This window comes from Urocitellus parryii, chromosome 4, assembly GCF_045843805.1.
Source record: "Urocitellus parryii isolate mUroPar1 chromosome 4, mUroPar1.hap1, whole genome shotgun sequence".
NCBI lineage: Eukaryota > Metazoa > Chordata > Mammalia > Rodentia > Sciuridae > Urocitellus > Urocitellus parryii.
This window is the reverse complement of record NC_135534.1, coordinates 207,526,981-207,552,584: the sequence shown is the minus strand read 5'-3', so window position 1 is coordinate 207,552,584 and position 25,604 is coordinate 207,526,981. Positions and strand designations below refer to the sequence as shown.

The following is a 25,604-nucleotide window of genomic DNA, read 5'->3' as shown; positions in this document are numbered from 1 at the left end:
AAAGGGTGGGGATATGGCTCAGTGTTGGAGTGCCCCTGGGTTCAATCCCTGGTACCAAAGAAAAGTATTTTTAGAATAAATTTGAGAACAAAAAGATAATCTTTGGATTTCCAGACATAAAAAAGGAAGAAAAGAAAGAAAGACAAATATACTATGTAGCAGTCAATGCGTGCTTTGCTTGGTGAACAGGAAGAGGGTGTGGTGCCTGCTGCCCTTCCCCAGAGTGCATGCACTGGACACCTCTGACACTTTCCTGCCGGCCTAGGCAGAGCACCACCCTCCATGTGGGGAGGGAAGGGACTTTTTTAAACTTTTCACTTAATGCTATCTGGATTTTTAATGAATATATGTTATTTTTAGAAGATTGATGAAGTAGGAAAGTTGACTGGGATGAGCAGGGAGGACCTTGGGGAAAATCTGAAGGAAGGGAGGGGTTCTGAAGGTGGGGTCTGGGATGAAGGGCAAGGGCACCAGCCCAGCTGCTCCTCACAGGTGGGCCTGGTGCTCTAAGAGCCATGGGTTTGCTTTTGTTCTTACTGACAAAACCTACTCTCTCTCCCTTTCCCCTCCTCAATCCTAGGTATTGCTATTAGGTTTGGCAAATTTTCTGCAAAGGAAAATAAGCAGATAGAGAAAAATGTGCAAGAATTTCTGTCTCTGACAGGAATTGAAAATGCAGACAAGCTGCTATACACAGACAGATACCCAGAGGAGAAGTCTGCCATTACTGAATTGAAAAGAAAGCATGCGTTTAGGGTGCACATTGGTGAGTTCAGAAGTGCTTACCCTGACCCTCCAGTTTTCCCATCTCCTGCCTGCTCCTGTGGTGAATAGCATTCTTACTGCCAGTCAGAACTTTTGGGGATTTGGAACGTGTCCATGTCTCCCAGCTGCAGTGCTTTTATGAATTTTGTGAAAAATAAAGTGAAACCAGGAAAGGTGGCAGATGCCTGTAATCCCAACAACCCTGGAGGCTGAGGCAGGAGGATCATAAGTTCGAGACCTTCCTCAGCAACTTAGTCCATAAGCAATTTAGTGAGACCCTGTCTCAAAATAAAAAGGGCTAGGGATGTAGCTCTGTGGTAAAGTGCCTCTGGGTTCAATCTATAGTATCAAAAAAAAAAAGTGATCACTTTTGGTCTTTCCTACTTGGCAATATTTGTGGCTTTTGGTGTCTTGTCCCATTCTCGTTACTCTGCATGTGCTGCACAAAGCCCAAAGCCCATGCCTGCATGCACCTTGGTCTCCTGCAGTTCTAGAGGTGGGCGGTGTGCTTGGGGCTGGGGCCCTCCTTCAGGATGCTGTGGGAGGTTAGGAGGCCATGCAGTAAAGGAGCCAAGGGAAGAAAATCTGTCTGGAGGGTCGGGGTCATGTCTTCTAGAGAGGGAAAGTGAGAAAAATGTAGTTTCATCTTATGGAGAACTGTTGATGTGTGTCCCCTGCCTTAGGGTGTTTCTCTTTTTAATTCAAATGATGTTAAAAATACTTTGCCTTCTATGGGTCTTTTCCGTGAATGATTAGACCAGAATCTGGAGTCTCCAGTGCTTTAGCATCCAGTTTGCAAAGCTCTCCAGGGCAGCAATGATGGCAGGCGTCTGCTCCCCAGGCCAGCTCTGCAGGACCAGCACGGGGCTGAGGATAGTTAGTGCATCTACAGAGGGAGGCTGTCCTGGGTCCCTGCTGCAGTTGTGACTATTTCACTCCAGCCTTTTCAGGCCCCTCTGACTCTTGTTTCTTCTGACTGTAGGTAAGGGCATTGCTCGGCCCTGGAAACTCGTATACTATCGAGCAAAGAAGATGTTTGACGTCAATAATTACAAAGGCAGGTAAGAAAAATGTCTTAATTCAAGCCAGAACTTTTTTTCTCTAGAGAAAAAGTTCTTTGCTGACATTATAAGTCAAATATCCTTAGCACTAGATGGAAAACAAAAGTCACGAGGAACTTTACACATGAAACTGGATTGGATATTTTTCAATTTGTCTTCAAGGTCCTTTAAGTTTCCACCTCTTTAATAACCCTTTTGTAACCTTTGCCTGAATCTCGGCATTCCTTTATGTTTGGTTTAGCACTCAACAAGCCCTTCCTCTCTCACGCCACCCCTGCTCTCTCCTCTGTGTCATAATTGCCTGTGGACTTCAGCGCTCCCCACATGATGCACCAGCCTGCCTTTTAGCACAATTCTTTGGATTTGAAGGTGGAAGTAAAAATGAACATTAGAGGGCTGGGGATGTGGCTCAAGCGGTAGCGCGCTCGCCTGGCATGCGTGCAGCCCAGGTTCGATCCTCAGCACCACATACAAAGATGTTATGTCCGCCGAAACTAAAAAATAAATATTAAAAAAATTCTCTCTCTTTCTCTCTCTCTCTCTCTCTCTCTTTCTCTTTAAAAAAAAAAATGAACATTAGATCATTTACATGCAATCCTGGGGTTTCTACATAGAGCGCTTAATGTGGTTCTTACTCTCAACTTTTGGTGAGGAAAGTTTCCACACGCAGACCCACCCTACCCTTTTCCCAAACCCCAAGATTAGACAGTGTGAGTAGAGCTTCAGGAAAATTCACTGAAGACGGTGTCTTAAATGGCACTTAAAAGCATTCCTTTGGCAAGTCTGTGGTGGCAGCAAGGGTAACCTGTTTTTGCTTGCAACATAAGTGCGAGAATAAACTTTGGAATAGTAATACTCTTATTATTGTAATGATTTAAGAAGTTAATTTGTTTGTGCCACATGATTTGTGTTGGGGTGGTCACTACCTTTGAGTATTTCTTTAACTGAAGGGTTCCTCACTGAAAGGAACCAGGAAGTCAAAGACCAAGGCTTTAGGCTTAGAATTTAGGCTGAGGTGTTCAAAGTCAGCACATCTCTTTCCCTGTTGTACACTTATCCTCCCTAGTTCCCTTGTGCTGTTGATGCAAGCATCTTTAAGTTGCTGTTTTATCTCAGGAAGACCTTGACTTCCTTGAGGGGGAAGTACTAGGAGGTTTTGTTTTATACCATTATTCTTTTTTTGTGTGTGTACTGGGGATTGAACTCTGGTGCCCTTGACCACAAAGCCACATCCCCAGTCCTATCTTGTATTTTATTTAGAAACAGGGTCTCACTGAGTTGCTTAGTACCTCGCTTTTGCTGAGGCTGGCTTTGAACTACTGATCCTCTTGCCTCAACCTCCTGAGCCACCGGGCTTACAGGTGTGCATCACCACACCCAGTACACCATTCTTCTTCTTTTTTTTTTTTTTTTAATATTTTTTTTTTTAGTTGTAGTTGGACACAGTACCTCTATTTTTGTTTATTTATTTTTACCTGACGCTGAGGATCTAACCCAGGGCCCTTCGCGTGCAAGGCGCAACCCCAGCCCCACCATTATTCTTAATAATGAAGAGTGTAGAGTCCCTGTAGAGTCCCAGTGGTCTGCATTGACAATGACTTTCTGAAAGCCTTAGGATGTTATTGTGCTGAAGGAGTTCTGGATTGCTATTATCAGGAATTAGTATTTTCCTAGAACTTCTTTTGTTTGCCTAAGCAGTAACATAACCTGGGTTCCTCTACCCATACTGAGGGATAGGAATCTTAGTCTATTAGAATGATTGCTTTATTTCACTTAAAATATTTAAGGTATTTCAATCTCAATGTATTTTTAATTTTTATAGTGCTTTTTTTGGTAATTGTTTTTTTCGTGGGGTTGGTGCATTTTAAATCTTTAAAAAGATACATATTTGTGTTCAGCCATTGGCTACATGTTTACTGAATATCTGTTGTTTCTCAGGCATTGTGGATACCATAGAGGACATGACCAGCAGGGTCCTTGTTCTTGTAGAACTTCCATTCCAGAGCTGGGCCATCCACAACATGACCACCAGCCTTGGGTGGCTGTTGGACACTTGAAACCTAGTGGGTCCAAATTGTGGTGTGCTGCAAGAGTCAAGGAAACACTGGCTTTGGGAGGCCCGATATGAAGGGAAGAATGTAAAACAGCTCAGTGTTTTTTGATACGAATTACATAATGAAATGATAGCATTCTTCATGGGGTTAAAGAGAATGTATTCTTCAATTAATTTCATTAATACTCCATGAAAGTGAATCCCTGTGAGGCTAACATATTTCTATCAGGCAGCCATGGTCTAGAGGAAGCCACACCAGCAAGCGAGAGCCCGTGATGTGTAATTGCAGGTCATGACCAGAGCTGGGGAGGGGAGCAGGGCAGCCCTCTCTGAGGGGCACCTTTGTGGGTCAGCGGACTGCCTCCACCACAGGTACAGAGGCTGGGAGGTGAAAATGGACCGAGAAGTTATTTGCTCTGCTGAGATCCTGAGATGCAGGGTTGGGAGCGGGGATCGTCAGGCCTGGATGCGGGCTTCTGGCGCCCTGCATTTGGCTCTTCCCATGCTGGCAGCATGCTGCAGTGATTACCATTTTTAGGAACATTCTTCTTCTCTCAGGTATAGCCAAGGAGATACGGAGAAGTTGAAGGCATACCATTCCCTCCACGGGAACGACTGGAAAAAGATTGGAGCCATGGTGGCCCGAAGCAGCCTCTCGGTTGCCCTGAAGTTCTCCCAGATCAGCAGTCGTAAGTGACTCACCTCACGGTGAAGGAGCCACAACTGAGCCAGCCCCCAGAGGTTGCTGCTGGCTGGCCTCTGAGAGCACTCTTTATTTTAGGGTCATTTTCTCTGCTCATTCATTTCACTTTTGTATGCATTCAGTGAACCTGTGCTACCTTTACTACACTGGTTTTGACTACATCTAAGTTTAGTGAGAATATTACTGTCACAGAGGCTGGATGGGGAGCTGGGTGGAGGAGCCTGTGGGAGGGAAGCGCGCTCTTGGTGGCCTGTTGGCAGGGAGGAAAAGCACTGGTGTCTCCTGTCAGTTTTACTCTTCATTTAGAGAAAGTTCCTTTAGTTATGTTCTTCCCGTTAAAACGTCCCAGATTGCTCTGAGAAAGCGGGCCTCGGGTGGGGTGTATTGAACACAGAGTCCGTGTTCTGGCCACTCAAGTAGTGTGATGCAGCCAGTCCTTTCAGTTTCCAAGAAGAAAAGCAAAAATCTGGAATTTTAAAAATATTTTGGGCCAGGCGCGGTGGCCACGCCCGTAGTCCCAGCAGCTCAGGAGGCTGAGGCAGGAGGATCACAAGTTCAAAGCCAGCCTCAGCAATGGTGAGGCGCTAAGCAACTCAGTGAGACTCTGTCTCTAAATAAAATACAAAATAGGGCTGGGGATGTGGCTCAGTGGTTGGGTTTCCCTGAGTTCAGTCCCCGGTACCAAAAAAAAATTTTTTGTGAATTCTAAGTATCTTTTTTTCTCCCTTTGGAAATCTCTTTATTTCCAAATATTTATCCAAATTATTATTGTGGAGCAGGAGGGGGTAACACTGTGGGAGCCAAAATGAAGCCCTGTGTAGGCTGTGGGCTGATGCTAACTCTAATGCTCTGACACCTGCCTATCCACAGGGAATAAGCTCCTCTGATGCTTCTTGACATCTGCACAGGAGGATGGCCTTAGGGCGACTCTGGGACCTCTTGTCAAGTGCTGGGTGGGCATCACAGTGACCACCAATATCACAAGAGGAGCTGAGGAGGGAGGTGTGTGCATGACAAGGGAGTCGTTGGACTCTTTCCTGGCACATGCTTGGGAGCCTCACAGTGTCGCGTAGTAGACGTTGCTCTTGGAAACAGAAAGAACAACTTCATTGAAGTTGAATGAAATCGTTGTTTAAAGAACGGACTTTTTTTCCAGCACTGGGGCAGAACCCAGGGCCTTATATGCACACTGCAAGTTCTGTACCACTGAGCTACACTAGCAGCCTGGGACGTCTGTTTAATAATTTCTGGCTTTGGTTCTGGAAAAGAATCATGGCCAAATACTAAAGCTTAATAATTTTATTTAAATTGGCATGTAATTTGGGCTGGGATTGTGGCTCAGTGGTAGAGTGCCTCAGGTAGAGCGCTTGCCTAGCACGTGTGGGGGCCCTGGGTTCGTTCCTCAGTACCACATAAAAATAAATAAATAAAGGTATTGTGTCCAATTACAACTAAAACTCTAAAAAAATATTGGCATGTAATTTGATTTTTTTAAAATACTTTCTTAGTTGCTGATAGGCCTTTATTTCATTTATTTACTATGTGGTGCTGAGAATTGAACCCAGTGCCTCCCACATTCTAGGCAAGTGCTCTACCACTGAGCCACAACCCCAGCCCCAATTTGATGGTTTTATGTTTGTAATTTGATGTCCATTATCTTCTGACAAGTGCCTGACTTTTTCATGTTTCGGGTTGTTTTTGAAAGCACGTAGATTAGCAGCTATAAGGCCATCCTTTTATGTCTACAGAAAGAAATCACGGTGCTTGGAATAAGACGGAAACACAGAGGCTCATCAAGGCTGTTGAAGAGGTGATTTTAAAGAAAATGTCTCCCCAGGAGATGGAAGAGATGGATTCACAGCTCCAAGAGAATCCTGAAGGTCGCCTGTCAATCGTCCGGGAAAAACTCTACAAGGGCATATCCTGGGTGGAAGTGGAAGCTAAAGTGGAAACCAGAAATTGGATGCAGTGCAAAAGTAAGTGGTAAGTTTACAACTTCTAATACAAACTTCAACAAGACTCTCCTGCGTTGCTCACTGGTTTAGGGCGGAGAGGTGACGCTGCTAAGAACGTCCATGGACACTCACAGGTCAGAAGTGAACTTCTGCAGCCCACTGCCCCAACTGCTCCAGTGTCAACATCTGAATTAAATGAGCACCTGATTTGCCCTGACTCAAAGATAGGTGCAAGCTGCTGGCTTGAGGAGTGTTCCATGCTGGAACAAATGGCTTCTTTACCCAGAACTTAAGCCTTTTTAATAATGAAATGGACTTCTGATTTTTGACTCTGACTTTATTTCGTTTATAAAACTAGAGAGCATTTTTTTTTTTTTTTAAGAGAGAGAGAGAGAATTTTAATATTTATTTTTTAGTTTTCAGCGGACACAACATCTTTGTTTGTATGTGGTGCTGAGGATCGAACCCGGGCCACAGGCATGCCAGGCAAGCGTGCTACCACTTGAGCCACATCCCCAGCCCACAGAGAACATTTTTTTTTTTTAAATGGTAGGAAACTCGGGTTTAGAAGAGAAGTCCTGAGAATGGTGGTCATTGATTGTGGCTTTGCCTTTTTAGCTTTGCTCTCTGTGGCTTTTCTGTTCTCACCTGCAGTGAGCCAGTGGCACCCTTTGCTGGTCAGTCACCCAGAGGCTCAGTCCTGATCTGGCTGCAGCCGCAGCCCCATATTTGTTGGTTTTCATGGGAGACTACACTTAGGGAAACTCCAGAGAACAGAGTGTTGGGGGCATGTGACACAGAGGGAGCAGAGCCCTTCTGTCCAAGCTGCAGCAGGAGGTGACGGCTGAGCATTTTAAGGGGAGTGATCAAGGCTGGTGCCCTTCAGAATCAACACATTTAAGGCAGACAAAAGTGTTTGTAATTTTAAAATGGGTAACTTTGCATGCTGAACATATGTCTACCTCAAGTAATGCTGAAGTGGCCGCAGGTGATACTTTTCAAACCTGTGAACAACAGGCTGTTGGGGAGATCAGTGTCGGTCATCTACGTGGGTGTCTAGCATCTCCTTTATCAAGAATGTGATCTGAAGAGCTAACAGTCTATCCATCAGATTGTACCAAATTTCATTCTTCAAGATTAGTCTTTTTTTAAGTGTTTAGTTGGGTGAGCACTGTCACTCAGAGCTTTACTGACACTAGAAGGCTCATTACTTCTCTTACCACTTTTCTAAATGTGCTCTGCTTGGTGTTCCAGACACTGGGAATGGTAACAAGGACAGTGTCCACCTGCTGTATAAACAAAGGTGAATCGAGTTTATTTATTTATTTTTAGTTGTTGTTTAGACCTTTATTTATTTACACATGGTGCTGATAATCAAACCCAGTGCCTCACACATGCCAGGCAAGTGCGCTACTGCTGAGCCCCAGCCCTAGCCCGTGAATTGAGTTTAAAGAGCACCTTTAACAGGCTTAGCACCTGTTAATAGGCTTATTTTTTTCCCTCCCTTTTTAAAACTTTCATTATGAAAATTTTATAATTTGTGTACCTGTAGAATTTCCCATCCATCATTCAAATTTAAGAAATCAATAACTTTCTATCATTTTACGGATTCCTTCCCACTTTTTTCTTTTTTTTTCTTCAAATAGGTATGTTCTTGATGATGGTAAATGAGTTGAACATTAGAAAGTCATCGAAATGTCAGAAATAAAAAAGAAATTTTTATTCCTTTTCACACAGGACGGAAATTCTGACCAAGAGGATGACTAATGGCGGGTTTGTGTATCGTGGAGTGAATGCGCTGCAGGCCAAAATCAACCTTATTGAAAGGTAAAGGGGGCTGGGGTTGTAGCTCAGTGGTAGAGCACTCGCCTCGCATGTGTGAGGCTCTGGGTTTGATCCTCAGCACCACATAAAAATAAATAAAATAAAGGTATGTTTCCAACTACAAATAAAAAAATATTTAAAAAAAAAATGAAAGGTAAAGGGACAGAACTTGGTGCTATTTTAATGGGTTTTATCTCTAGCCAGAGTGGCCGTTGACATAGCAGAGATTGCCATGTCATTGCTAAGGGTTAGGTACAAGCTCTGGCACTTTCTACAGGTACTGTGGGTGGAACAAATTCATTCTGTTTGTTTCCCTTAAATGAGGCTGAAGATGAGAAGTTCCCTGCCTCCTGCTGTCCTTGGGAGGGTTGGGTGGAGACATGTGCATGGAGCACTCTGTGCACTCCTTCACTGGTTATTTCAGTCTTCAGAGCTTTCCCTATGGATGGGAGCTATTTCTGTCCATTGGAAAATGTGAGTAGAAAATTCAGACAGAGCCCTGCTGCTCTGCCTTGTGGCTTGGTCTCTTAGAGTCTTCCCAGGAGCGTTCCAAGGGCAGAGGAGATGTGGCCTGGGCTTGTATTGACCAACTAACAGCAAAGAGTGGAGAGCTTGGCTCTGGGCGCCCTGTCAGCCCTTCTGCTTGGTTCACTGGGGTGCCTCCTGGTTCTCGATACTCGCCTGGCTAGTTACATGGCCACCTTTCTTCCCTTGCCAGAGAGACAGCATAGACGAGCAGGTCAGGTTAGACAGGCCAGGGCCAGTGCTGACACACCTGTTAGTTGTGAAGCCTTGAGCAAGTGGCCTGTCGATCCCCTTTCCTTGAGTCCAGAATGGGCCTTGTCCCCTGACCTCATCACAGATGTCAAGGGTCACTCTAAGTGACGATGCACAGAAAGGTCTTCACACCATGGCTGTCATGCTGTGAGTGCTGAGCACAGATGCTCAGTCACTGACTTGCCTGGTGGCCTGGCCTTGGATGGGACAAACACCCCAGCTGCCTCCAGCCCTTGACATCCTGGGCTTCCATGAAGATGTGCTTTGTCCTGATTTTTGCTTGAGATTTTCATTGTTCTTTCTTACAGGTTATATGAAATAAATGTGGAAGACGCCAATGAAATAGATTGGGAAGATCTTGCTAGTGCCATAGGGTAAGACCATTTGTTAAATACTAAGTTAACTTACAAACTAGAGATGACTCAGAATTTAAAAAGTGGGTCTGAAATTCATACTGCGTATGGAATTATGTGTAAATGATACTTAAAATTAATCCAGTTTGCAAGAAAACCAATTTGATATAACTCAGAGTAAATAATAAATTTTAGAAGCATACAATTAAAGGCACTGAGTTGTTAGCTAGGTAAGCTTTCATTTCACTAAATAGCATTAATTGGACGTTTTTTGTTTTCTGTGTGTTTGTGCACTTGAGGGCTGTGGCTCGTCATACCCAAAGTGCTCTGAGATTAGACTTCAGGTAGAGCACGATACTGTGACCCCTGCCCACTTAGTTGAGTGTTCAAGTGAAAAATATGTAGACTGGGCGTGGTGGCATGCATCTGTAATCCCAGCAGCTCGGGAGGCTGAGGCAGGAGGATCTGGAGTTCAAAGTTAGCCTCAGCAATAGTGAGGCACTAAGTAACTCAGTGAGAGCCTTTCTCTATTAAAACACAAAAATTGGGTTGGAGATGTGACTCCGCGGTTGAGTGTCCCCGGAGTTCAATCCCTGGTTATACCCCCCCCCCCAAAAAAAAAATATGGTTGTAACTAGGAAAGTGTCGGCATGCTGTCCACTGACCATGGCAGGCGAGGCGGCAGAGACAAATTGTGCACACTCTGCCTTGGAGACCAAGGGGTTCTGGCGTGTGCTCCTTTTCAGTCTCTTTACTGGAAAATTAAGGCCCAGTCGCTCTTCTTCTACCAGGATGAGCAGCTGTGTGCTATGCGTTTTACTGGCCTCAAGATGGAGCATTGAACAAGATAGTTGCTTTCCCTGGCAGAGCTTCTGTTCCGTTGATAGAGATATTTTTGTATACTAAGGAATTGACTTGAAAACCCTCAACAAACTATGCTAACAGCAGTGATGGCACTAACAGAGTTTACTTCCTGACCCCGTATTGCATACGAGACACAAGACTCGAGTGAGTTAGGACTCCAGGGCTCACCTCTCCTCTAACAAGACTGTAAGCAAGTAAGCTAGTTTCAGACAGCTTGGGTCCTAAACAAAATAATAAAGTTGGGCTGGGGATGTGACTCAAGCGGTAGCGTGCTCGCCTGGCATGCGTGCGGCCCAGGTTCGATCCTCAGCACCACATACAAACAAAGATGTTGTGTCCGCCGAGAACTAAAAAATAAATATTAAAAATTCTCTCTCTCTTTCTCTCTCTCTCTCTCTCTCTCTCTCTCTCTCTCTCTCTCTCTCCCTCTCTCCCTCCCTCCCTCCCTCCCTCCCTCCCTCTCTCTCCCTCCTCTCTCACTCTCTTTAAAAAAAAATAAATAAATAAAGTAGGGTAGAAGAGACCTGGGGAGGAAGTCATGACATAGGATGGTTAGAAGACCTCTCCAGGTGGTCACAAAGGGCGACACATAAACCAGATGGGAGTAGAAGAGTGTCCTAGGCAGAGGGGAGCAATGTGAAAGTCAGGGGAGGCGGGCAGTGGCTGGCACATCAGAGGGACAAAGGATGGCCAGGGTGTGTGACGGCAGCGGTTGAGCCAGGCTGCCCTGCATCACATTGTCTGGGTTACGGTTCTCCCTGTGTGCCTAGTCTGGAGCTTTGTGACCCTCATGGCGCTCTGACTTGGGTTCTCAGCCCAGCTTGCACATTGAGTTCATTGGGGAGCTTTTTGGGAATGTTGATGCCACAGCCAGGCAGTCCAGGAGTGTTGGTTTGGGGTGGAGCCTGAGTGTCCTCTGTTTTCCACGCTCCCCGATGGTTATAATGTCCTGCCATTGCTCTTGCTCTGGTGAATTAATGTGGTTCTGGGACTGTATTCTAGTTAGGATTTTTTTAGAGGCATATGAGAATGCAAATACAGAAATGAATATTACACCCACACCCAAAAGGAAGAAGGACTTGGGTTTATTGTGTGAGATTTACAATATTTTAAAGAAAAGGAAATAGGTTACATGGTCCATAACTGGAGAGGCTGCCAGGAGGGGAAACAGTGAAGGGTGGCCCCAGTCCCACGGAAGCCCACACCCATGCCCCTCCTGGGCATCCTACGTTAGGTGCCTGCTACAGAACAGGAGCACTGTTCCTATTTTTCCTCTCTCTGAACAAGAGTCATAGAGGTTGTCTTTTCAAAGAACCAGCTCTGAGCTGCCCACCCTCTGCTGGTTGTTTTGGGGTCTGCTCTGCTCTTTATTGTATTTTTCCTTCAGCTCTCTTTGAGTTAATATTTTGCTTTGTTTTTCCACTTTTAAAGATGGGTGCTTGGCTTCTTTTAAATTTTTCTTCCTTTCTGCTGTAATTCAAAACCATATGTTTTCCTCTACGTACTATTTTACCAGCATTGTAGTTTTTTTTTACCCCCCGGAACTTTTTGTCAGAGAAAGTTTAGACAAATACAAAATAAATGGCCCTTTGCTTCTGTCACCCCCTTCAGTAGCTGAAGCCATCCTTGCTAAGCCTCCGTGTTTACCCCCTCTGGACATTGTTAATATGTGGCAGATTTGATGTGCTCTATGGCCTCAGTGCCATTGAAAATCCTAATTTTTCCTTTTGAGTGAATCTATTTGGAATTGAGTAATTCCATTTCTAGAAATATATTCTACAGAATAAATTCACACAAAATTGAAATGACTTCTGTGCAGAACAATGTAGTGTATAGTGTTTTTGTAGAACAGCCTGACTGCCCGCTGATAGTGTCCTGGGTGGGTAGATATGGCTCTGGTGCGGTGAGATACTGTGTAGCTCAGTAGAGAATGAGAAAGCCTTTAGGTGGCAGTAGAGAGCTCCAAGATATATTCTTGGTGACAAACTGCGTGGAGCATTGGTGGGTACGTGCATATTACATAAACACATGTGTATTCAGGAACTTTGGGGCTTGGGATATAGCTCAATTGGTAAAGTGCTTGCCTCACGTGCACAAGCCCTGGGTTTAATCCCCAACACCACAAAAAAAAAAAAAAAAAAGAACTCTATATACTGTGGATCAGCAAATCTGATCAGCCGTCCCACCTCCACCCCCACTAAAGACACTAAAGGTAAATGAAATGTGCTCAAAGTCTCTTAAAACTTCCCAGCTCTCTTTGAGTCAATATTTTGCTTTGTTTTTCCACTTTTTAAAATGGGTGCTTGGCTCCTTTTAAATTTTTCTTCCTTTTTGGGCGTGGTGCACACGCCTATCATCCCATGGCTCAGGAGGCTGAGGCAGGAGGATCAAGAGTTAAAAGCCAGTCTCAGCAAATTAGTGAGAGAGTAACTTAGCAAGACCCTGTCTTAAAATACTAAAAAGGCTGGAGGTGTAATCCAATGGGTTCAATCCAATGGGTTCAATCAGTACAAAAAAAAAAAAAAATCCAGATAGTTTAGTTAAGTGATTTTTACTTTAAAAACAATATTAGATTTGGTTGTTTCTGTCCTGCTTATTATTAGTTGAAATATATTGTAAATTGAAAATCAAAACACCGTAGGCTTTTTTGTTTGTTGGTTGGTTGGTTTGTTTAGTTCTGCACATAAAAAATATATATATCCACCTTGGAATTGTGACAAATGTACCTGTCTGAAGGGTGGTGACCAGGATGTAGATCTGGAGTAGACTACTCAGCACAAGTCCTAGCACCCACCTTTGTTAGCTGTGCCTCACTTTCCTCACCTCCAAAGTGAGAAGGGAGAAGAGGGAGAGGAGCAGCTCCAGTTCAGAGTATTTCGAGGATTGTTGGTGCTGTGTGAGGCCATTGGCAGCCAGCCCCAGGCAAGCTCCACGTGGGTTAGCCGCCACACCGCGTTTCCCTGGTGACTTCCTGCTTCAGCTGAGCAGAGCTGTCTGAAGAGCTGCTACTGTTTGGTGCTGCGAATTGAACCCAGGGCCTTCCACACTAAGCATGTGCTCCGTGCCTGAGCTGCACCCAGCTGCTTTGTTGTTTTTGGTCCAAATGAGCAATAACTTCATATGTGTCTCATTTCTTTCTTTATTATTGTAATTTTATTAATGATGCATAAAAAGTTAATGGACAGGGCTGGGGATGTGGCTCAGCGGTAGCACGCTCGCCTGGTATGCGTGAGGCCCGGGTTTGATCATCCGCACCACATACAAAAAAGATGTTGTGTCCGCCGATAAGTAAAAAATAAAATATTTTAAAAAAAATTAACTGTCTGGGTTGAGGCTGGGGCACCCATATATTTAAAAAAAAAAAAAGTTAATGGACAGGCATCACCAACTTGACTGTCGTAAATTATCCTGTAGAAAAAGTATTTTCCAACTTACCAAGATTGTTCATAAGCTGGTTAAAAATGTCATCTTAGGGGCCTGGGGTTGTGACTCAGTGGCAGAGTGCTTACCTTGCACATGTGAGGCACTGGGTTCGATCCTTAGCACCACATAAAATAAATAAACAAAATAGAGAGATCATATTCATGTATATCTAAAAACAAGATTTTTTAAAAATGTCATCTTGGACCCAAGTTTATACAATAAATAAATCTAACTTTTACAATCAGCCATTTTATCTTCAAAAAACAAGCAAGCAAACAGTGTCACATTTCTTCAGCTTTTAAAACACTTGCCCAAGCTGCTTGCTGGAATAGAAGCACAGGGCTGACAAAGAGATATGAGAAAAAAAACTTCTGTGAAATTGTCCATTAATGCTTTTTGACAGGCAGGATTTATACTGGTGTATCGAAATGTGTAATAGAAATGAGACATATAGGGCTGGGGATGTGGCTCAAGCCACACATTTATACATGTGTTGATTTCAGGTTCAAGATAAGAAAACTAGGTGTGTCTATAGCCCCCACCTGAATAAATGTGCTTACTACACAAGTATTGAAATGGTAAGTTTTAACTGACATTTTCATCTTTTTCTTTCTAAAGCGATGTGCCTCCATCTTATGTTCAAACTAAGTTTTATAAGTTGAAGGCAGCCTGTGTTCCCTTTTGGCAGAGAAAGACGTTTCCAGGTCAGTACTTTGAACATGGGTGGCTCAGAGCCCAGTCATGTGGGCAGGTGACGTGATTCCTGGAACCTCAGCTTCACCAGGTGTAAAATGGTGAATATTGGCAATCATATCCTCATCTAGCAGGAGTTTCAAAAGGACCAAGTGAGGGGATGCACCATGTTATGTGGTTATCATGGTGCTTGGTACTTGGTGACCACTCAGTAACTGTGTGCTGCTGGTGCTTCTGTCACACACACTTGTGCGCACATGGCACGTGTGTACGTGTGCAGACAGCATAGCCCACACACTTCCCCATGTACTCACACCACACGACATGCTGTTCCAGAAAGAATGGAAGGTGCCTGGTTCCATAGGGAGTTTAGCTGTGTGGCTCCCACACTCAGATCCATCGGGACTCTGTGGGGCACTAGTTAGAAACATAGATTCTCTGAACAGAGTGCACAATCTGGGTTTCCCTGTAACATGCTCCAGGGAGGTGTGCTATAGCCTTCCCAGCAGTGATGCTCTGCCTGGAGCCACAGTTGGGGTGACCTTGGACTCTAGAGCGTGTGCTAAGGCACTGCTCTGCATTCAGCTCACGCCACTTCCCAGGTTGCACCCCCATTAGCTCCATGGCTTTGGGCAAGCTGCTCTTTCTGCCTTAGTTTTCTCACTGGGAAACTGGGTTAAAAATAGGGCCTAAGTCATAGGGTTTGTTCAAGGTCTGGGTGAGAGAAAGTGAGTAACCTGTGGTGATAAGATCGGTGCATTATTGTATCCCATGTTCTTTGATGTAAGAGGTTTTGTGCAGGTGAATAATTTCAAGGTTAAATTTGTGTTCTGCAGAGATCATCGACTACCTTTACAAGACTAGTCTACCTGTGCTTAAAGAAAAGTTTAAAAAGAAGATGGCGAGAAAAGGGACCAGAATCCAGACTCCCACAGCACCAAAGCAGGTTTTCCTATTTAGAGATATCTTTCATTCTGAAGACGATAGTGAAGGAGAAGACACAGAAGAACAAAGTTAAGCAGAGGTTACCATTTCTTTTCCTTTTTTGTTAGTTTGTCTTAGTTTGTACACATGTTAACATGTTAGCTTTCCATTACTCTAACAAAATACCTGAGACAGTCGGCTTGTAAAGAGAAAAGGTCTGTTCTGGCTCAACAGTTTTGGAGGCTCCGCTCCGTTATCAGTTGGTCCTGTTGCCTTGGTCTGTAGTGAGGCAGCACAGCATGGTTGGAGTGCACGGCAGAGCAGAACTGGTCACCTCGTGGCCAGGAAGCAAAAGAGGAGGAGGAGAGGCGGGAGGCCCCACCCTGGAGACCTTGCACCAGGCCCCTCATCTTAAAGGTCTTGCCACTTCCTGCCAACAGCACCCCGGGAACCAAGCTTTTAGCACGTATGGGGGGGCCATCCCTGAGCTATCTGAATAGCCTCTACTCAGCCTTGAAGCCAAGGAGATTTTGGTTTGGCATTAAAAGTCATTTTGAGGCTTCTCCCACTTAATGGATTACACAAAGCACGTGGTGAGCTCCGTCTTCACTGGGCTAGAGAGGCTGTTCTTTAGCTCTGGGCTTGGGCATTACCCACTGGGATTGGACAGCCCCCCTCCTACCTTATTTGGCAAAAGAACATTCCATTGAAATCCTTTGCAGCCCCCTTGTATAAATAAAGCAAAAGTGGGCTCTTCTCTCTCTCCTCCCACTGTGGAGGCAGGACCCCTGAGGTTGCAGAGCCATCCCGCCCTCGGTCTTTGAAAATTATTTTCTGTGCTGGGTAGTTTTTCGCTATATTTCTCAGCTAGCTTACCTCACACCGAGGGAAACTCAAAAATTATATAGTCCATGCAGGACCAGGATGTGGGCCAGAAACCCGTGCACCTTTGAGGGACATTTGGCATCCAAACTATAGCACTTAGTAAAGTTCTTTTTGGCAGTAATGTTTACAATGGCCGGAGCAGGTGATGGCATCTATTGTGGAGCATGAGAAACTTACTAACATTCCTATGAAAGTGCTGTTGTGTGGAGAGGAGCACTCCCATGGGGCTGCAGAGCAATAGAGAGGAGGGCACACCCGTGGTGCTGGCTGTGTGGGTGCACGGCACACTCAGCACCGAGACACATGCCACTCTGCACTCTGTTCCTCCAGGGCTCTGGTGCAGAAAGGCGAGAGGTGGATGTGTGGATCTTCTCTTCCTCCAGCTGGTGTGTGTCACTGCTTGCACACCCCGTCTGCCTGGACTCTAGTGTCTGTGAATGGTACTCCTCATATCAGCTGTCCTCTGAAAGCTGGTTACTGCGTTCATGTGGTGTCCAGCTGAACAAAAAGAGGAGCAGCAGTTTCTTCTGTCCTTGTTTGAAAGCCTGGCTCTGAGGCTTGTCAGAAGCCTCAGGACAACTCCTGCTGGGTTTTCAAGGGTAATTTTAGTGGCAGGCTTTTCTGTCATTCAGGAAAGCAAAACAGAGAATTTGTTGGGCTTTAGGTTACAAAGGTTGTTAAATGGAATGAAGGAGTCAGTGTGTGTGTGGGGGAGCGTTGGATTATCCAGAGTTTGGGACTATACAGGTAGCTGTTGTAGCCCCTACATGGGGCACTGATGCCCCCTTTGCCTCCCAGCAGCTCCATGAACCCCTGGCTGTCCACTGCTGCTGCCCTCACAGCAGCCTGTGCACATGTCTCTTCACCAACATGTACCTCTATAGGAACATGTGTCTCCACGCAATATAAGGGCTTCTGCCTCCTCCTGCCTTCTAGTCTCCGAGTACCTTGTGTGGGCCGCCCCTTAGCAGAACCCTGCAACAAGGGCATCTGGGCCACCTGTACAGGAGAAGAAAGTGGCTAAACGTGGGCCCTCAGTGCCGAGCAGGGCTCCACTGTGTCCACAGGGCTGAGTGGTTCACGCAGCACTTGTCAGGTAAGCACTGTGCCACTGAGCCACACTCCATCAGAATATGCAGAGAATTTTGGGTGTGTGTTGCTAGGGATCGAGCCCAGGGCCTGTGGATGCCAGGCATGTGCTACAGCACTGTGTGCAGCACCCCTGACTGGTCTCTAGGCTACAGTGCCCTGCCTGTGCCCAGACCTGCCACCTGGGGAGACGGAAGAACTCAAAGAGGGGTGAGAGTCTTATTCACCACTGTATCCCCAGCACCTGTCACAGTGTCATGCAAAAAATGGACACACAGTAAATATAAACTAAATGAATATTGTCTTAGTGAGAATCTCTCCTGTAGTCAGCTCCTATCCCTAGACATGCCAGTCTCCATGCTGATGGGACAATAAATGCTGTATTCCTTTTGGAGGACAATTTGGTAAGACTCATCAGAGCCTGAAGAATGTACATGTTCTATGACCAGCAATTTTTAAGAATTTGTCCTGTAATATTTGTAATAGGAAACTTGTTAAATTATGGTATATCCCTAGAATATTGCACAGTGTTTAGAAATGATAATAACAGGTTTGATTGATGTGAAATATTTCAGAAGAGTATATATATATATTTTCTCAATTTTGTAAAAGTAAAAAAATTAAGGAAATTGTGTATGTAGAAGCATTAAAGTGAATGAAATGAACCCAAGATGTTGATGTCAACACTGGTTCTCTCTGGGCAGCGGGATTGTGAGTTTGTAACACAGAACTCTTTGACGTGTTGGGGTTTGACCCCAGGTCCTGGGACGTGCCTGACAAGTGCTCTCCCTGATTCACAGGCACAGTCCTAGTCTAGAACTCTTGACTGCATCTGCAGCAAGACAGACTCACACAGCCCTCTGTGTCTGGACTCAGCATTAGTTCAGCTCCTCTAGGTCTCCAGAGATGTGGTTCCTAGCTGATTCTCCACTGTCCCTCTGCAAAGTCTGTTTTGTCTGAGTCCACACATACAGTCCCTCAGCCCCCAAGACAGGCTCTCATAGCCTCACTTCAGTCTTCCCTCCATCAACCCAGAAGAGAAAAGAGATTGTCTTCCTCTTCCTGCTGAGGCCCTGGTGTTGTTCCGTGACCCACAGAGCACATGCCCGGCTGAGTGCTCACTGTAACCTGGAAGATGGGACTGGCTTCAGCCCATGGGCCCAACTCAAGCTGCGATCTAGCTGAGTTGGTAAATCCCCCAATGGAATGTCTCATGGGTTCTGTGAGCAGACAAATGGGTGAATTGACTTTGAGGAAGCGACCCACAACTGTGTGTGTGACAGTGGGTGATTACTTGAACTATAAATTTTACCCAGTGACTGTGTACTTTGTAAGTTCTACTTTGTAGTTTTTTTCTCACTTATCTCCCTGCCTCTAACCCTCAAAATGGGCATACAGAAGCAAACCATATGCATCTTACCTTTGTCAACCATCTGTTTTACATGTAAGAACCCAGGAACTTGCAAGGAAAAACAGGGGAGGCGGTATGTTTCGAGGGAAGTAGAGTAGGTTGCCTGGGGAAGCCATGAGTATGTTTTGGGTGGTGCAGACCTTGCATTAGGGCACATTTGAGCAGACTCCCAGTCTGGTACAAGAGAATGTGCTGAAGAGGAAAGCCTGCTGGAGAGATGGATTCAGGGGCTCACTCCGTGAAAATCAGAGCTGACTTGGCAAGACTGAGGCCCCAGAGTGGGCAAGAGAGGGCGGAGGTGGGGGTGCAGTGAGAGGAAGGAAGATGAGTGGACTTGGGTAAAGACAGAAACCCACCCTTCCCACAGGAAGCAGGCTGGGATGACAGAAGTTGTTTTTAAACAGCCGTGATTGCCTTATGAGGGTCCATGGCCCAGCTGCTGATGGGCTGCACTTTCCTGTACCCATGTGTTTCAGCTATTTATTGTCTCTTATAGCCTCCATTAGCCAACAAAGGCCCAGGACTCTGCAGCACATAAACAGCAGCTCAGTGTGGAGCACTGGCAATGAGCCAGCTCCTTTTGGGGTGAAGATTCCAGAAGCATTGTGGTGTCTGTTTTCTTGGAGGCTACAGGATCTGCTTTTCTTTCTTCTACTAGATGCCTCCTTTTAAAATATTTCGTCATATAGTTTGTAGGTATCCAAAGAGGTCATCAGATTCACCTTTCAGGGTTTTGATTCTGACTTTGGAAGCTTGAATGGAAGGTACTGAAACCCCATCAGTAATTCACTGGGGACACCCTTGATGTTTACATTAAAGTTTGGCTCTTAAAAAAAAAAGGTTCTTCTAACTCCAGGTTAAAATGTTTATCTGCCTCCTTGCCACCTCCACTGCGGTGTCTTTCATCTCAAGGTTAAGGTACTGACAATTTCCTGACCTCCTGACCACCCCCATGCACACCACGCACACCTTGAAGTCAACCTCCACCCTGGTCCCCAGGCTTCCTAGTCTGTCAGCATGTCCTTCTCTTAGCTGTTCAAGTTAGAAACCTAGAAGTCATTCTTGTTTCATCCTCCCCCACCTCCACAACCCCTCTGTCAGCAGATCCCTTCAATTCCACCCCCAAACACACCCGGAATCTCTCCACAGATCTGCTGCTGCTGCTACTGGACCTTCTGCAAAACATACTCCCCACATCTGCAAAACTGATCCTGGGATTTGGATGTCCATCATTCTGCCTTCTACAGCCACCATTATTTTTAATTTTTTTTCTTTTTAGGTGTAATTGGACACAATGCTTTTATTTACTTATTTTTATGTGGTGCAGAGGATCAAACCCAGGGCCTTGCATGTGCTAGATGAGCACTACCGCTGAGCCACAACCCCAGCCCAGCCACCACTTATAATAACAAGAATTTCAATGTCCTAGCAATGAACCCAGAGGATGTATTAGTCCCCTGTGCCGCAGTCTGGCTGGGCACAAATCACGAGCCACTCAAGCAGGAACAAACTTTATTTCCAAACTCCCCCGGATGCCACCCACACGGCCCTCTAAGGAACACCACACAGCAACCAGAACTCCCTCCACCAGAACTTCACCAACCAATGCGAACTCCCCAGGAATCCCCACAAGAACTCCACAAAGTAATGGGCATCCCAGGTGGACAGTAGGGGTCTATATACAACTGAACACACAGCTTAACTTAACCATCATCATCTCAATGGCTCCCTGGTATCACCTCTCAACCACTCCCTTCTGGCAAAGTGCCATGCTTCATTCCGACTTGCCTGTAGCTCTCAGCATCTCCCCCCTTCTGTTTAATTAAACACCAAGCATGTGGCTTAGGGACCGTGCCTGTCTTGGGTTGTCCAATACTACATATGGTCCCTACCTGTCATCTGATGAGCTGACCTAAAAGCGTCAGCCTCCTGTCTTAGGTTGGTACCATTGCAATTAGATCTTACCCGTCGTTGACTACTGGTCCAGCATACAGTCATACTTGTGGATAGGCCTTTGCACCAGTGGGGGGGTGAGGTTCTTTGCCTCATCTCTATTAGCCTCCAAATTTGGCCTTTGCACCAGTGGGGGGGTGAGGTTCTTTGCCTCACTTCTGTTGGCCCCCAAATTTGACTTTTGCACCAGTTGGGGGGTGAGGTTCTTTTCTCACCTGTTGGTCCCCAAATTTGGCCTTTGTACCTGTGGGGGGGTGAGGTTCTTTGCCTCACCTCTGTTGGCCCCCAAATTTGGGCTTTGCAAGCAGAAGGGGGGAGGATGCAAAATGCCACGACACCAAGCCAAATGATGGCTCTTTTGGAAAAATTGTACCACCAATGACACCATCAGCAAAGATACTCCAGCACTACCACAATTCGCTGCACCAACCGATAGTTCACAATGCATACAAGTGATACATAGTCCAGGCAAGTTCTGCAAGCAGTTCAAAGCAGAGGAATCTATTAATATGTCCATTTCCTCCCAAAATAAATCGACTCCTTGATTGAGCATCACTTGTTGAGTTACATTATTCATTGATGCATCAGTTTATACAGTTTGTTGTGATAGCTATCGCAGAAGCTGTAGTTTGGTTTTATATTTGTCTTCACCGGCACTGGGATGAAGATAGGAATTCTGGCAATGATGGCTAAAAAAAAAAAAAAATTATGTAACATTCCAGCAGGCACTAAGAAAACAATTTTCTGAACAATTTACATTATCCTGAACATAATTATTAAATATAATGAAAAGGAAAGGTGAAAGTAAACAAACAGATCTGTTAACATCCTTTTTTGTTCACATATTAAAACAATCCTCAACAGCTGTTTACCCAATTAAAATTAAACCATTTAAATCACGTGAATAGTAAAAAATATTTGGATCCATTTTTTCATGAGCGCTCCTCATATATGATATATGGACATAAGCACATACAGACATACAACACAAAACACAAGTGTGCACACAAACATACAACACATAAGACAATAGTAAAGGCCTTGTAGCTTTACACAGGTGAAATCTCCATTGCAATGTTTAAAAACTCCACAGTCAAAAAATAGAACTGATCAGAAAAACATTATCCTAGGTCTGTATGAGCTCAAAAAACAAAATAGAACTTCATGATGTGGGAAAGGGCAATAATAAAATAGATATTGAAAAAAAGCATCCTGGTTACCACCTAGGTTTGACTCTTCTTTTGATATTCCATCCTTCTTCCTGTAACTTGCATAATGGGTCTGAAGGTATTCCCACAAGCAAGCCCCAAGGTTTTTTACATTTGAAATAGGCTTTAATGGTGTTCATTATTCATTAGCCTCCAGGTGTGGGAGAACCACTGTTGCAGATGTAAGGATATCAGCTGTTATGGATTTGAACCAAGTCATCTTTTTGGTCTGTAGAAATCGCTTTAGTTAGTCTCTCTGGAATCCAAATCGGCTGCTCTTCTACTATGGAAACATAAAAACAGACCCCTGACTCCAGACAATCACTGGGTCAGGACCTTTCCATTGTCCTGTTAGAATATTCTTCCAAAGTACCTTGGGCTTATGTACATTTTTTTTTTTTTTTGGACACATATGTCTTTCCGCAGCACTAAGCCCTGATGAATCCAAATTTAAAAAGTTTAGAGTAAAAAGGGTTATTTTAAGTTTATCTTTGGGGGATATATACCCCTTCCCAATCCTCCCCCCTTTTTTTTAAAGAGAGTGAGAGAGGAGAGAGAGAGAGAGAGAGAGAATTTTCAATATCTATTCTTTAGTTCTTGGCGGACACAACATCTTTGTTGGCATGTGGTGCTGAGGATCGAACCCGGGCCGCACGCATGCCAGGCGAGCGCGCCACCGCTGAGCCACATCCCCAGCCCCCTTTCTTTGCTTTAATAAGTACATTTTAATAGTTTGATGAGCTCTTTCAACTATGCCTTGTCCCTGTGGATTGTATGGGATTCCTGTTATATGAGTAATGCCAAATGATGAGCAAAATTGTTTAAAAGAAGTAGAAGTATAACGAGGGGCATTAGGTTTTTAACTGTTTTGGAATGCCCACAGTGGCAAAATTTTGTAAGCAATGAGCTATAATATCTTTCAGTTTTTCTCTGGTGTAAAGGGAGCCCATCAAAAATTGGGAAGCATGAATTGAAACATGGAAATATTTTAATTTTCCAAATTCTGGCAAGTGTGTGACGTCCATCTGCCAAACATGGTTAGGTATCAGTCCTCTAGGATTGACTCCAAGATTAACTTGTGGTAAAAAGGTCACACAATTTTGACATTGTTTTATTATTTTTCTAGCTTGTTCCTTAGTTACTTTAAAACACATTTGTAAAGTATTAGCATTGACATGGAACCTTTTATGAAAATTTATAGCTTCTTCTATTGTGGAGAAAATATGTATGTCATGTGTTGCCCAAACTAAGGGTTCCAGGCAATCCTGTATGTGCCCTGATATGTCCTATAAAGAATGGATCTTTTCTGTCCCAGATTAAACTTTGTATAGTGGAAAACAGAGAAAACAGTAGAAGAAGGGGAAATCCTACCAGCATCTTCAAGGGATACTATAGCATTAACTATGTACTGACTATCAGAAAATAAATACAGAATCTTTAAACATCACAAAAGCTTGTAATACTGCATCAAGCTCTACCTTTTGAACTGATTGTTTGGGTAATAAAAATGTAAAAGTTTGATCAGGTGTAACTATTGCTGCTGTACCATTATTTGACCCATCAGTGAATATATTTGGAGCATTCATGATAGGTGTTTTTTTTGTCATTTTTGGAAAAACTACAGGATTCGAAGACCAAAAAGACAACAAAGGGTTAGATGGTAAGTGGTTATCAAATGAAACATTAGATTTACACATGATTATTGCCCAAGTATTTAACTCATTAGCTAACTCATCAATTTGATCCATAGTATATGGAGTAATAATTTTATTGGGAGAAATTCCAAACATTCCCTTTGCTGCTTTTATTCCTTTGAGTATTAATTGTCCTACAGCCTCAGGATACCTAGTAAGAATAGTATTAGGAGAATAAGATAAATGTATCCATAATAATAGAACTTCTTGCCAAAATACTCCTGTAGGAATATTTTTTTGTTGGTAGTACAATAAATAATAAAGGCAAACTTTATCAATTCTATCCAAATGCATATTTTCCATATATGTTTCAATGATTTTTAATGCCTTTCTTGCTTCAGGTGTTAACAAGAAGGGTGAATTTGGATCTCATGGGCCTTTTAGGATATCTAATAAAGGTCCCAACTCTCCTGATGGTATGCCTAGATAAGGCCTTATCCAATTTATGTCTCCTAATAACTTTTGAAAGTCATTAAGTGATTTGAGTTGATCTACTCGTATTTGAATTTTTGGTGAATTTGAGGCAGACAGCAGGGGTCTATATACAACTGAATACACAGCTTAACTTAACCATCATCATCTCTATGGCTTGCTGGTGTCACCTCTCAACCACTTCCTTCTGGCAAAATGCCATGCTTCATTCCGACTTGGCTGTGGCCCTCAGCACCCCTGTGCAAAACAAAAAAACTATAAAATATTGACCAAAGAATACAATTTATATAAAAATTCAGGAAAGTCACTTAACAAATAACTACTGTAACAGAGTTTATTTGTCCCAGCTGACAAAGGCCATCTCTATAGCAGAGAAAGGCAAAACAGGCCTTTCATGGGGGAGGCTCATGAATCATAGACAGGTGGGTCCTGATGCCTGCTGTTAGGGGTTGGGTTGGTATGAAGGACTGGTGAGCCTTTCTCAGAAACACCCTTGGGCAGGAAAGGGAGACTTTTTCTTTAAAATGGCCATTCAGATGCTAAGCAAGGACCTTATAATATGAGTGGCCAATAATGACATAAAGTAGTAGCAAAGATCTTGTAGACTATTTAAATTAAATTGGTATGACTCCACATAGGAGTGCTATCCTATCAAGATGGGCAAGGTAATTTCCTGAGCAACTGCTAAGAAGGTAACTCAAAAGCACACAGTGAAAGAAATTATGGGGAGTTAAAGTGCCATGCCAGAAAAGATCTCAACACTAAGGAAGGCGGCAGTGGAGGCACTGACAAAAAGAAGACACAAAAGCACAGAAAAGTGGCAGGAGTCTTACCAATAACTGCACTAAATTTAAGTAGATTGCAGGCTGGGGTGGAGCTCAGTGTTAGAGCACTTGCCTTGTGAGTGCAAGGCCCTAGGGTTTCATCCTCATCCCACAAGGAAGCACAAGCAAAAATAAAATCAAAAACTGGATTGAACTCTTGAATGATAAAGCATAGATTGGTAGATGGGAAAATGATCCAATTGATGCAATCTATAAGAGACTCATTTTAGATTCAAAAACAGTTGAAAATGAAAACTGCAAAAACTACACTCTTTGCAAAAAAATAACCAGAAGCAGACTGGAGTGGTTATACTAATGCCATGCAACTAAGACAAAATTGTTTCAAGGGACAAAAAAGGACGTGATATAATGATACAAATGTCAAGCCATCAAGAAGATATGTTGGAAACACACATACATATGATAACAGAGTCCCTCCAAAAAGTTAACCAGAAATTGACGGAATTAAAGAGATTTAGATGATTTTACAGTAGTATTTGGACATTTTAATGCTCTACTTCAATAATGGATATAACAAAATTTCATTAAAGAAACAGAGAACTCGAATGACACTATAAACCAAGCAGACGGAATGGAGATACACAAGAACTTTCCAACCACTGACAATAGGATTTACATTTTTTTCATGTGCACAATGAAACAGTGTCTAGAACTAATTATATATTAGGTTACAAAAACAATTCTCAATTAGT

General features: G+C 43.9%; 1 protein-coding gene across 4 annotated transcripts in view; it reads left to right on the top strand.

The window, feature by feature from the left end:
- Ttf1 (transcription termination factor 1) overlaps window positions 1–24,005 on the top strand; it is a 31,629-nt gene extending 7,624 nt beyond the window's left edge. Inside the window, exons 4-13 of one of the 4 annotated variants that reach the window (XM_077797166.1) lie at window positions 581–766; window positions 1,748–1,826; window positions 4,438–4,568; window positions 6,331–6,565; window positions 8,275–8,364; window positions 9,447–9,512; window positions 14,397–14,482; window positions 15,308–15,495; window positions 23,566–23,601; window positions 23,977–24,005. In XM_077797166.1, coding sequence (XP_077653292.1) covers window positions 581–766; window positions 1,748–1,826; window positions 4,438–4,568; window positions 6,331–6,565; window positions 8,275–8,364; window positions 9,447–9,512; window positions 14,397–14,482; window positions 15,308–15,489 — 1,055 coding nt within the window. In that variant the 3' untranslated portion in view covers window positions 15,490–15,495; window positions 23,566–23,601; window positions 23,977–24,005. Of the gene's footprint in view, window positions 1–580; window positions 767–1,747; window positions 1,827–4,437; window positions 4,569–6,330; window positions 6,566–8,274; window positions 8,365–9,446; window positions 9,513–14,281; window positions 14,357–14,396; window positions 14,483–15,307; window positions 15,496–16,610; window positions 18,269–23,565; window positions 23,602–23,976 lie in introns of those variants that run through there. The other 3 variants (XM_026395506.2, XM_026395507.2, XM_026395508.2) reach the window with 3 other exon arrangements.
- The last annotated feature ends 1,599 nt before the right edge of the window (window positions 24,006–25,604 follow it).